Source organism: Chinchilla lanigera, unplaced genomic scaffold, assembly GCF_000276665.1.
Source record: "Chinchilla lanigera isolate Chin_1 unplaced genomic scaffold, ChiLan1.0 scaffold00085, whole genome shotgun sequence".
NCBI classification, from domain to species: Eukaryota; Metazoa; Chordata; class Mammalia; order Rodentia; family Chinchillidae; genus Chinchilla; species Chinchilla lanigera.
The window spans coordinates 9,445,703-9,458,655 of NW_004955486.1; the positions used below are offsets into that span (position 1 = coordinate 9,445,703).

The 12,953-nt window shown below is 58.0% G+C and overlaps 1 protein-coding gene and 1 pseudogene across 1 annotated transcript; one reads left to right on the forward strand and one right to left on the reverse strand.

The window, feature by feature from the left end:
- Positions 1-3,113: 3,113 nt before the first annotated feature.
- On the reverse strand, positions 3,114-3,739 carry LOC102023157 (annotated as a pseudogene).
- Positions 3,740-7,004: 3,265 nt separating this feature from the next.
- Mxra8 (matrix-remodelling associated 8) lies at positions 7,005-10,938 on the forward strand. Its single transcript, XM_005404230.2, has 10 exons — positions 7,005-7,138; positions 8,091-8,114; positions 8,219-8,518; positions 8,599-8,700; positions 8,800-9,249; positions 9,317-9,475; positions 9,551-9,590; positions 9,670-9,746; positions 9,836-9,916; positions 10,126-10,938. Exons 1-10 carry the CDS (start codon positions 7,090-7,092, stop codon positions 10,149-10,151), a joined length of 1,308 nt encoding a protein of 435 aa, XP_005404287.1. The 5' UTR covers positions 7,005-7,089; the 3' UTR covers positions 10,152-10,938.
- The last annotated feature ends 2,015 nt before the right edge of the window (positions 10,939-12,953 follow it).

Sequence of the window (12,953 nt, forward strand, 5' to 3'; positions counted from 1 at the left end):
CCCAGGCTGGTCTGGAACTCACAGCGATCTTCCTCCCTCAGCCTCCTGAGTGCTGGGATTACAGGCGTTGCCACCACACCCCGGTTTGGCTGTGTTTTTAATCTCAAGATCACAGTGCATCAGTTCTCTCTCTGCTCTGTCTCACCAGGCTACCAGTTTGTGGCTTGCCCTCAGGAGAAGGCAAGAAAGCTGGGCGTAGTGGCGCATGCCTGTAATCCCAGCAGTGGGAAGGCTGAGGCAGGAGGATTGTTGTAAATTTGAGGCCAGCCTGGGCTATAAAGTGAGTTGAAGGGCAGCTTGCTTTGCATACCCAGACTCTCTCAAAAAGACACACACACACACACAAAAAAAAAAAAAAAAAAAAAAAGACGACCGTTCCCTGGGGCTCAGTAGCCTTTACCCATGAGATCTGCAGAGTGCGCTGCTCAAAGGGCAGGGATAGCAATGTGGTGACCACAAGGACCTGGAAAAAGTGCCAGTCCACAGGCACGTGGCCCCCTTCCAGTTGTGGTCAGGGTCACAGTGGGCCGGTCTCAGGGCTGCTGACGTGGTCAGCAGCAGGGCTCAGGCTGCTTCCATTTCCAGCACCACGGGAACCAGGAAAGCAGTGCAAGGGCAGGACATCAGGCTGTAGTCGGGTCCAGCCCCGGCCTGATGGGCAGGGTGGAGCCACGCAGTTCCTGGTGAGACCCAGAGGGAGCCTGGGCCAAAGTTGCCTGCCACACCAGCCCACTGCCTGCAACCAGTCCCACTGGGATACCCAGGGCTTTGGAAATGCACCCGGCACCTCTGTGAGGCTGCGGCCGTCGCCCGCTCTCACTCCTGTCTGGGCAGTGGTGGTATGGTCTGCTGTTTCCATAGAACAAATCACATCCTCATCTTGCCACTCTCCTGGTCAGGCTGAATGTCCACTCAGGACCACAGCAGGTGCCGCCCATGTTCCTGAGAGCCATTGGGTCCTCAGCTGGGGCTAAGGCCCAGTGTCATCTCAGCTGTCTGCATAGAGCTCTGGCTCTGGAAGGCTCCTGGGGGCCTCTGAGCCCTGGGGAGCTGCCCTTCCCTTCTGCTCTGTTGCAGCTTGTCACCAGGGCAGGGACATCCTAAGCTTTGTCAGGTGATGAGCCTAACTGACTCAGGAGGGTGCGGGACTACTTTGTCCCCACTCATGGGGGGGCGGGGGCTTGGACCAGTGTAGACATGGCCAGGAGACGGGGACAGGCTCGGGTTCTGCTCTCAGCATGGCCATGACGGAGCGCTGTTCCTTGTGTCCACACGAACCCTGACAGCTTCAACCATCTCTGGTCTGTGCCTCACACCAGCCCTCTGGCTGGGCCTGGCCCCAGCCCTCTTTTAGGGGATCCCAGAGCTCACTGACCCCTCCACCCAACAGGCCACTTCCCAAGGCCCTGCCAGTCCCCTTGAAGGCCGTCCCAGCTGTCCCGCTAGGGCCACCCCTGCCCGGTTTCGGTATCTGTCACACACTCGTGCTCAGTCTCCAGTACTGGAGACTGGACCTGGAGCCTTCACACTCAGTCATATCCTCAGCCCGTTATTGTGTTATTTTTTAGTGCTTCACCTCTTACAAATCTTCCACATACATTCTCATCTGACCCTCACAGCAGCCCTGTGAGGAGGCAGCACAGAGGCTCTTCTCACCTAGCAGATGAGGAAAGTAAATCTCAGGGTGGTTAACATGCCCAAAGTTGTGCAGTTAGTAAATAATCTGTATTAATAGCAGTCTTTGGCCTAAGAATTTAGCACCCAGCCTCCCCTCATATCTGCTCACCTACTTCACAGGGTTAATGAAAATAAAATGAAGCCGGGTGTGCCTGTAATCCCAGCACTCGGGAGGCTGAGGCAGGAGGATCGTTGTGAGTTTGAGACCAGCCTGGGCTACAAAGTGAACTCAAGGCCAGCCTGAGCTGCATATCGAGACCCTGTCTCAAAAAGACAAAAAACAAACAAACAAACAAACAAACAAACAACAAAATGAATTCAAGTTTAGAAAAATACTTTGAGGGAAAAAAGCACTATATGTATAATTATACCCGTAAACTGTAATTGTCCATGATAAATGGCTCATTCCCCTACCCATCCCAGCTTGTCAATGAACCCAGAAGGTTATATTACCTCTGTCTGTACTAACTAAGCAACTAGCTAAGGAAGGGTAACACTGTGATCCTGTTTAACCACAATCAGGATAACTGCATTATTAAGCAAAATGAACAACACACAAAGGCTAATGAGCAACTAGGACCCACTAAAGTACACAGCAAAGCAAGGCACCATTATCAGGTAGGGCATGATTGCATAGAAGAAAAAAGCAGTGTCAGAGTTCAAACTGGCACACACATAGCTATTGAAGGCAAAGTGGTGGCAAGGAAGAGTTACTTATTCCACACTGTGTAAACAAGAGCAGAAAATTCAGGGGAACCCATGCAAAAGCATCGTATGTCACACAGATTTCTCCAGTTGCTTACTGGAATATAAACACTGTTATCTTCATTGTAAAGCATGGTTGTACCTGTGCTCATATCCTGCACTGAACCAAGGAACAACTCCATGCTAAACGTCCTTGGGTAAAATACAACCAGTAGTATTACTCCTAAGCAGACCAATAAATGGAATGTCTTTTAAGGTAATAAATTAGATGGCTGTTCAGGTTTTCTTCAGGATTTACTTTGGATTCTCCTGATTTAAGACCGAAAGAAAGTTATATTGAATTTTTATTGGTGATTCTTTTTTTTTGTCTTTTTGAGACAGGGTCTCACTATGCAGTTCAGGCTGGCCTTGAGCTCACTTTGTAGCCCAAACTGATCTCAAACTCACAGCAATCCTCCTGTCTCAGCCTCCCCAGTGCTGGGATTATAGGGGTGTGCCACCACACCCAGCTAGTGATTCTAAGTATATGTGTTTATAACTTTTAAAGTGTGAGAGTGCCGGGTGTGGTGCTGCATGCCTGTAATCCCAGCACTCAGGAGGCTGAGGCAGGAGGATTGCTGCGAGTTTGAGATCAGCCTGGGCTACAAAGTGAGCTCAAGGCCAGCCTGAACTGCATAGTGAGACCCTGTCTCAAAAAAGACAAAAAAAAAAAAAAAATGTGAGAGGTGAATTTAACATATTAAGAGTTTCAGAGCATCTGTTCAGAAAAGATTATATACTATATAAACCATTCCAGTCATACAAAACCATTTTTCAGTGTTTTCAGCAGAGAAGAGGCCTCTTCAGCACGCCTCTCCCGAGGTGGCTCACACTGAGCAAGCTTTGCTTTCAGTTTTTTATTTTCTTCTATAGTAGCTTCATATTTCTCTTTCATTCCTGCCAATCCTAGGCGCAGCAGCTCAATTTCTGTATTTTCTGGGGTAGTAGCTCCTAAGCGATGCTTTAAAAATCCACAGCACAATTAGGTTTCTCTGGTTCTTCACATAAGGTTACCAGCACCATGATCAACATGTCCTGACTTCTCCAAGTGCTTCTGGAAGTGCTTGTGCTTCAAGGTTAGTGGCTTTGTAATGGGCCATGGTGATTGAGTAACAGCGTAGCTGGTGCTGGAGACCGTGGCAGGTGCCCCATTTAATTTTTTATTTTGAGACAGGGTAGCACTAAGTTGCTAAGTTGCCCAGGCTGGGCTTGAAGTTTTGATTCTCCTGCCTCAGCCTCCCTAAGTGCTAGGACGACAGGCCTGCACCATTGCACCTGGTTCATTTTGTTCTCTTGACAATACTTCCCTAAGTATACAAAAGGATCTTAAGAGGGGCTGGGGATTTAGCTCAGTGGCAAAGCGCCTGCCTGGCAAGTACAAGGTCATGAGTTCTATTCCTGGTACCGGAAGAAAAATGAAAAACAAAAAACACAACAAAATGATCTTAAGAGATCAGCATGCAGCTGTGCACAGTGGCACACAGCTGTAATCTCAGCACTTAAGGAGTCTGAGGCAGGAGGATGGTAAGTTTGAGGCCAGCCTGAACTTAGCAAGACTGTGCCTCAGAAATAGATAGCCGGGTATGGTGGCACATGCCTGTAATCCCAGCATTCAGGAGGCTGAGGCAGGAGGGTTGCCAGGAGTTTGAGGCCAGCCTGAACTACACAGACAGGGTCTCATTATCCAGCCTAGGCCAGCCTTGAACTCATGGCGATCCTCCTGCCTCAGCCTCTTGAGTGCTGGGATTACAGGTGTGCACCACTACAATCGGCTTCTTCTTTTTTTTTTTTTTTTTTTGGTTTTTGGTTTTTCTCCGGTACTGGGAACCGAACTCACAACCTTACGCTTGCCAGGCAGGCGCTTTGCCGCTGAGCTAAATCCCCAGCCCTCCGCTTCTTTTTATATTTTGAGGCAGGATCTCACTGAGTTACCCAGGCTGAAGTCAAATTTACAGTAGTCTGGGATTACAGGTGTGTTCCACCGTGCTTAGCTTTTTTTTGGTCTTGAGACAGGGTCTCGCTATGCAAGTTTAGGCTGGCCTTAAGCTCATTTTGTAGCCGAGGCTGGTCTGAACTCGAAACGATTCTCTTGCCTCAGCCTCCCAAATACTAGGATTACAGATGTGCACCACCATGTCCAGTTCAGCTTTTACTTTTCAAAGCTATTGTCTGTTGTGCTTTTTTCGCATATTTATTTTGTGTACTGCTGTGGATTGAACCCAGGGCCTTGTGCATGCTGGGCAAGCACTCCACCACCCAGCTCCCAGTGGAGTTGTTACGGGTGAGTAGGGTGTGAGCCTCTGCCCATCTGTGTGTGTCTAGGTCTGAATGTGTAGGGCCATTGGAGACAGAGAAACTGTACGTGTGTGTGTGTGTGTGTGTGTGTAGCTATGTCTGGTTGTGTCTCTGTTCCTGTGGTTTTTCTTCCTGATGAGCCGGGCTTCCTGGAATGTCCGAGTCACCAGGAATGGGCGCCAACATTGGTTTCACAGTCTTTGAGCTCCGTCGGCCACACCCCCAGGAGGGGAGGAGGAGGGTCCAGGCTCTGGTCTGGCTGGGGGCTTGGCCAGTGGTTTGGTTTTGTCCTGGGCTGTCCTCTTCCTGGAGTGATGAAGATGCTAGAAGCCAGGCGGCATGGTCACAGTCCGAAAGAGAGCAGGCAGGGCCAGGCCCTTGGCTGTGGGAGGGGCAGGTGACCTGGTTGGCTTCCCAGCCAACCAACCGCCTCTCCTCTCCTGTCTGTTTCCTGCTGCCTGCCTGGCTTCCCCTGGCCATAAACCCAGAGGACAGGATGGTGGGGACAAGGGAGTGTCCAAGGGGTCAGGATTGTCTCAGATGTCTGCATCTGGCTTGTAAGGGGATTTTTTTTTTTTTGTTTACTTTGTGGGTTTTTTTTTGTTTTGTTTTTTGTTTTTTTTTAGACAGGGTCTCACTATGTAGCCCAGGCTGGCCTCAAACACGTGGTGCTCCTCTTACCTCAGCCTCTGAAGTGATGGGATTACAGGCGTGCACCCACACACCCAGCTCTGGCTTGTGACTTGGCCGCGGGCTGTGGGGTCCAAAGCTTGAGGCCCATGCAGCAGAGGCCAGGGACATCGAGGGGCTCCGAGAATGAGCAAGGTTGGGGCCAGGCACCCCAGCTCCTTCTACCTCAGGCCCTCCCTGCCCTACCTGGAGCCAGGTCCCCTCCCAGGGCCCGAGCCAGCCCTGGCTCTTTCTGCCTCCATTCTCTCTGGAAGACACTCAGAGAACACAGAGTGACCGCAGGGACAGTAGCAGGGCAGGGGAGGATGAAAGAGACAGCAGAGGTCCTCGGAGGAGGGGCCCCCACTAATGGAAACCAGTTAGAAAAACAGGAGGAGTGGCCAGGCGGGGCCAAGCGGTCTTGAGTATGGCCGGGCGGGGCCTGTTTTTCCAGAATGAAGACCCAGGGAAGAGCTGCCTGAGCCAAGCCCAGGCTGATTCCAGTTTGGGAAGGGGCTCATCCAGGCCTGGGTCCATCAGGCCCTGGGGGCTTCTTTGTCCTTGTAGCTGGTCCCTCGTGTCCTGTTCCCACCTACACAGTGGGGCGTGGAGGTGGGAGACTTACTAGAACCTAGGGCTGGGGTCAGGTTCAAGGGTGCAACCCCTGGCCCCCAGGGATTGGGCGGTGGTTTCTGTGGCCATTTGGATTTTTCCTTCTTCTCTTTGTCTTGAGGTTTGCCTAACAAGCAGGAGTGGGTCTGGAGCACAGTGCTTGGTCTGTTATTTCGCATTTGTTTATGTGACTTGTAAGTTTTCCCAGAGCTTTTAAATTTGTGCCTTCTGTGGGAAGGAGAGTTCCTCTCCCTGCCTCCTCAGGATCTCCCAGGAGTAGGGTACCCCAGGCCTGGTTTCCAGGATACCAGGCTGGGTCCTGGCAGGTAGGTGGCCTGGCCACCCACCCTTCCGGCCTTACCCTAGGGTTCCTGGCTGCTGCTCTGGATCCCAGAGACCACTGGGCAGCAGTGTTTATCACCTGTTCTAAGGGAGCCCACCAAGCCCCCAGAGGAGGGTGCGCAAGGTCACCCCCAGGGAGGACAAACTGGAGGAGCCTCCCAGTCTGATGGCAGAAACAGGGTGATGAGCAGTAGGTGGCAACCAGGCTCCTGGGGGCCTTGGGGACCAGGGTGCCTTTATTTTTTTTATTTTTATTTTTTTTTGTTTTTTTTTCCGGTACCAGGAATCGAACTCACAACCTTGCGCTTGCCAGGCAGGCGCTGTGCCGCTGAGCTAAATCCCCAGCCCCCCAGGGTGCCTTTAAGAGGGGAGAACCCCCCAACCCCAGCTCTGGCAGCTGCTCACAGAGTGGGGGCTTGGCCCTTCACCCTGGAACCCCAGCAGGACAGGAAGGGTCCAGGAAGGCACTGACACCCACGTGGCCTCAGGGTCCTCGCCCTCAGGCCATCCTGCCCCTCCTGGGGCTGGGACCCTCACTGCAGGGACTGACCCAAACAAGCAGCTGGCCTGGGCCTCCGCTGCTCCTCCCCACCAGCCAGCCCGGGACAGGGAGGCCAAGGAGTGGGCGGGCACAGACCCGGCCCAGGACTCCGTGATGTCACACTGGTGCCGGAGGGGGAGGGGGTTCGGCTGTTTTTCTGGAGAGTTACAGCCAGAAAGAGACAAAGCAAGGGGCAGGCAGCAGGCGCCATGGAGCTGTGGTCCCAGGTCCTGCTATGGGAACTTGTGCTTCTACAGAGTGAGTGGGGTGGCACAGCAACTGTGCGGGGCAGCAAGGGGGTGTGGGCACTCTGGTGCTCTGGGCAGAGTTGCTGGGGGCGGGGGGAGGCGCCCTCATCAGGGCAAGGGCAGCCTGGGGGCCTAAAGGGAGCCTTCACCAGGAGGGTGTGAGGCCTTCAGATGGACCCCATACAGCTGCCCTTGGGGATGCTGCAGCAGGGAAGGCCAGTGGCAGGGAGGCTGTGGCAGCCCAGTGAGGTGTCCTACCTCCCGGAGGCCAGGCGGGCGGGTGAGGCCCCCAGGTCTGCAAGTTCTCTCAGATGTGGGGAGTAGAGTGGGCCTAGGAATTTCAGGGCCCCTCCAGTTCCCCCCAACCCCCAGCTGGCCTGCTGACCCTGCACATTCCTCTCCAGACTCCGGGCGCTCAGCCACCTCTGCACAGGAACTTGGGCCTGTGCAGGGCTGATGGGGGCTCACTCCCACGTCCACTCCCTGGGCTCCATGCCCTGCCTTTGGTGAGGGTGCTGATAGTGTCTCCACAGCCAGGGCTTTCCACTGTCAGAGGGTCTAAGGACCATGGGGACTCTTGAGCTGTCACCCTCTGCAGGTGCCAGAGCCCCCTCCAAAGCAGGATGTGCACAACCCCTGGGCCTGCCCCAGGGTCAGGCTGAGGTGCCCCGAGTGGATTTGGTGTCCACTTGAGATGTGGCCCCTGGTGGCAAGCTGCGCACACATTACCTGCAAGGAAAGGTCCAATCCTAGCCCACCACTCACTGTCCAGACCCTGGCTTCTGCACTCCTAGAGTGCAGGCACTGGCTCACGCCAAGGGAGGCCACATGGGGGCTGGGCTGCAAGACCAGTGTCCCCCCCTAGGACCATGGAGGGGCTCAGGGAGCTGAGTGGCTGCCCTTGCCACTGGGGTCATTGTATGCAAAGGCCCCTCCCCAGGCTCTCTCTCCTCTCCTTGCAGGCTCTACTGTCCTTCCATCCTCAGGTGAGTGACCACCGCCCCCAGCTGGGGCCAGTCCCCTGCTCATCATGCCAGCTCCACCCCTTAGGTCCCCTGGTGTCCCTCCTTAATTTTCTCTTCCCCACCAGGGCCCTTGGGGCCCGCGACCAGCGACAGCTCAGTGGTGTCTGAGTCTGCAGTGACCTGGGAGGCAGGCAGCCAGGCAGTACTGCGCTGCCAGAGCCCACGCATGGTGTGGACGCAGGACCGGCTGCACGACCGCCAGCGTGTGGTGCACTGGGACCTGGGCGGTGGCCCTGGCCCTGCACGCCGGCTGGTGGACATGTACTCTGCTGGCGAACCACGCGTGTACGAGCCCCGGGACCGTGGCCGCTTGCTGCTGTCACCCTCTGCCTTCCACGACGGCAACTTCTCCCTGCTCATCCGAGGTAGGGGCTCTGCCCAGGGGACCTTGGGGTGGCCAAGGCCAGGGGGCGCGGGGCTCACGCTGTTTTGTCTGCGCGGGCAGCGGTAGAGGAAAGCGATGCGGGGCTGTACACCTGCAACTTGCACCATCACTACTGCCACCTGTATGAGAGCCTGGCTGTGCGCCTGGAGGTCACCGACGACCGTGAGTGCAGCACTAGGCACTGACCCCGCCCTGCTGACCCCGCCACCACTGACCGCCCCCGCTGACCCCACCAACTGACTCCACCGCCCGCTCCCGCAGCCCGGGCCGCGAGCGCGCACTGGGACGGTGAGAAGGAGGTGCTGACTGCGGTGCGCGGCTCGCCCGCGCTGCTGACCTGCGTGAACCGCGCGCTCTTGTGGACCGAGCGGCACCTGGAGGAAGCACAGCAGGTTGTGCACTGGGATCGCCAGCCCCCTGGGGTCCCGCATGACCGTGCCGATCGCCTGCTTGACCTGTATGCATCCGGGGAGCGCCGCGCCTACGCGCCTCCATTCCTGCGCGACCGCGTGGCAGTCCGCGCCGACGCCTTCGCGCGCGGGGACTTCTCACTGCGCATCGACCCGCTGGAGCCGGCTGATGAGGGCACTTACTCCTGCCACCTGCACCACCACTACTGCGGCCTGCACGAGCGCCGGGTCTTCCACCTGCGCGTGGCCAAGCCCGCCGCGACGCCGCCGCCCCCGCGCCCCTCGCCAGGCTCTGCCCCAGGTGTGTGTCCTCCCTGAGGGGCCGGGGCAAGGGACGCGCGCGGCCTTGACGCTGTCCCCGCCCGCAGACCCCACGCTGGTGCGAGGGCGCAGCGTCATCAATGTCATCGTCCCCGAGGGCCGGGCGCACTTCTTCCAGCAGCTGGGCTACGTGCTGGCCACGCTGCTGCTCTTCATCCTGTTGCTCATCACCGTGGTCCTGGCCACCCGCCAGCGCCGCCGCGGAGGTGAGGAGGGGCACCCGGGCGCGGCAGGGGCGGGGACGCGGGCACGGGGCGCCCTGACACGCTCTCCTTCTGCAGGCTATGACTACACAGACCAGAAGTCTGCGAAGGCCAAAGGGTGAGTGTCCTGCCCGTGTCCCATCCGGTCCTGTCCCGGCCCAGCCCCTCCCGCCTCTCTAACCTGCTGCTTCCTCCAGGAAGGACGTGAACATGGCAGAGTTTGCAGTGGCTACAGGGGACCAGACTCCCTATAGGAGCGAGGATATCCAGCTAGGTAGGGTGGTCAGGACGTTGAGGCACAGACTGGGGCAGGCCTGGGCAGGGTCGCTGAGGGTGGACCTCATCTTGCTCTCCCTGCACTAGATTACAAAAACAACATCCTCAAGGAGAGGGTTGAGCTGGCCCATAGCCCCCTGCCTGCCAAGAGTGTCGACCTGGACAAAGGTGAGTGCTGCACACCCTTAGCTGGCCCAGAGTCAGGCCATACGCCAAACTGCCCCCTCTGAGGGCCCGGAATGCAAGGCCTCAGCCAGCCCCATGGATAGGAGACCATGACTGCCTCTGTTCTAGAGTCCCTTAGAAAGCTCTGCTGTCTGCTGTTTCCCACTGCATGGAAGGGCAGAGTAGACCCCAGTTGGTCCTTTGACTTTCAGAGTTCAGGAAGGAGTACTGCAAATAAAGGGATGCTGGGCTCCTTGACTGGGCCGGCAGCTGCCCCGGAGGACTGTGGATGTCCCCAGGACCTCAGATGGCTAACTGACTTCCTCCCAGCGGCTGGTCCCGCTTTCCTGAAGTTGGCCTGAGGTTGGCTGGCACAAAGTAACTGGGGCACCATCTTCCTTCTGAAGAAGTTACTGTGGGTTTCTGAGGACTCTGCTGCAGCATGGCCACCACTCTTCAGCCACCCTTGGCCACCCCCTCACAACACACCCCAAGTCCCAATGGTGCCCATCAAGCCCTTGGGCCCTCCTGGCCCCTGTCTGCCGGGGAGGACACCCCAGAGGGGTCTCAGTCAGGACTGAGCAGCCGTGGGAAGCTGGAGTAGCCTCAGGGCTGGCACCTCATTCCTCTCAGGGGAGCCCCCAGTGGTCTTTCCAGGCTGCACGGGGCACCCACATGTTACTCAAGAGTCCTGCCCAGCTGCCCTCTGTCCTGTATGGAAACTGAGGACTCCTGCTCTACTGCTTTGGACCACGGGAGGCTGCTGTGGCCTTTCCTGTGCTTCTGACCCTTCTCCAGCTATTTCCACAAGCCACCTGTGGTCATCGCACTCTATGTGACCTCTGACATCCACACCCCTCCCTGGGCTGGAGTCTGGGGCAGGGGCCGCGTTTGGCTTCTGTTGTGGGTGAGAACGGGGTGGGGGATGACAACGGATCTGGGTGGCCTGTGCTGCCACGCTGACACCCCATGTGTTCCTGCTGGGGGAACTGCTGCATCACAATAAAGCCCATGTCTGATTTTTAGACTCGGCCCTGATGTGCCTCCACCACTCCCCCTCTCTCCCCCTGGGCAGAGCCTGGGCCTTGGGCATCCTCAAGTGCTTTCATCTTCCTGTGAAGCTCCAGTGTCCCTGCTCCACCCTTTGGGAAGGTCTGGGTGCTCCCAGGAGCAGGTGTCCTGCAAGGGGGACACTGGAGTGGATTCTCTGACTCCCCATGTACCCTTCTGGGAGAGGAGTTCTAGTTCCTCTTGTGAACAGCGTGAGCAGATGACAGAGAGGGGACACAGCCCAGTCATCTGAGGATCAGACACTGAGACAGGATAAAAGGAAAAGCAGGAGCAGGCAGGAAGGCTCACCAGGCATGGGTCTGGATGGAGACAGGGGCAGGGCCTGGCCGGTGGGGTGGGTGCTGCCCCTGCTGGCTCCATGATAGGCTAGGTCGGGGGGGCGGGGGCTGCAGGCTCTCCACACCAATTAGGCGCAGGAGAGGGGACCAGCTGAGAGTGGGCATAGACCTGTTTTCCCCACCCTGGCCCCTCCCAGGGCAGCAGGACAGGAAAAGGTGGCAGTCATTATTGAGGACACCAAGGAGCAGGAGCCACGGTGGGTGGAGAATGGCTTGGGAGGTATGGGGTACCTGAGGGTGCACGTCTGTCCCAGTCCAGCGGCCTCTCACTCGAGCAGTGGCCACAGCCCCTGGACAGGGTCCCTCCGGCAGGGCCCCAGCTGATCATGTCAGCATCAACACTGTGACTGGCCTTGGGCCTCTGGCCGCTGTCCCTCACCTCCAGCTTGGGCTGAGTGTCAGGGGGGGAGCCTGAGGGCAGCAGGGTCCAGACCCTGCACTAAGAGTGTCACCATTTCTGACCAATAGCCATTGGCACAGGCTGAGGGACTCCCAAGGGAGGGGCTCCCAAGGGAGGGGCTCCCAAGGGAGGGCACAAGCAACAGTCCCCAGGTCAGACCCTCCAAGGCTATCCTTCCTGCCCGGCCTTTGGGGAGACAGCGTGGAGGGCAGTTTCAGGCTCAGGGAGAGTGGCTCCCCAGGGTCGCAGCTAAGCTGTGCTGTGCCCATGAAGCTGAGGGTCAGGGCAGGCTGCTTGTCCTCAGCTGACATGCGTGGCCTCTCGCCTGCATTCAGGGTCTTCTGTCCACCTCCCGGGTCCTTCAGGCTGTGGCAAGGTCTCTTCTTGAGCTGGGCCAGCACCACGGTTGGTCAGGACCAGGCAGATGGGAGCGTCCCAGGTCACAAGGGGAATCCAGGCGCTTTCTCACATCCCCTGGGGGTGTTCTAGGCCTCTGTCTCCCCAACTCTGGACCATGGGGCGCCCTCTAGTGGCCTCAAGACTTCCTCCCGGAGTGGAGAGAAACAGCCTCCAGCCTAGAGAGGCAGATAGCGGCTGGACCCTTGACCGTCAGAGCGGCCCAGACTGGTTCAATCCACAACGATAAAACCCCTTCGGCGGCAGCGGCCGGGGAGGAGGGGCACGGCGCTCGAACACCCGCGTCCACGTGAGCTCCCCATTCGCCCGAGCACCACGTTTATTTGGCCCGCGCTTCCTGGAGCCCCGTGGGACCGGCACTGGGACGCAAGGGCGCGGGGCTACCGCGCGGCGCAGCGGAACCGCGTGTCGCCGGATCCGGGCGGGCACAGTATTCTTAGCTTCCAGCGGTGCGCCCCGCAGCCCGCCGGAGGAGCCCCGGGGCGCTCGGGAGAGGACGCAGGACCGGGGCGGCTCTGCCGCGCTCCGAGGCGCCGAGGCGGATCTCCGGGATCCGGGGGCGCGGCGTGGCCCGGGCGGGCTCTCCCTCTAACAGCCGGGCCGCACCCGCAGGTGGGGCGGGGGTTCTCGAGGTCCCTCTGCCTACCGGGCACGCGCCGTCTGCCCACCGACGCTGACACCAGGTGGGCGGGAGAGTTACGGGCTTCTCCCGGCTGGATCGCCAGTCAGGGCTGGCGGGGCCTGGGAAGCCAGGCGTCCCGCAGCTCTGCCCGCCCCCTGCCCGCCCCCTGCCCGCCCCCTGCCCGCCCCCTGC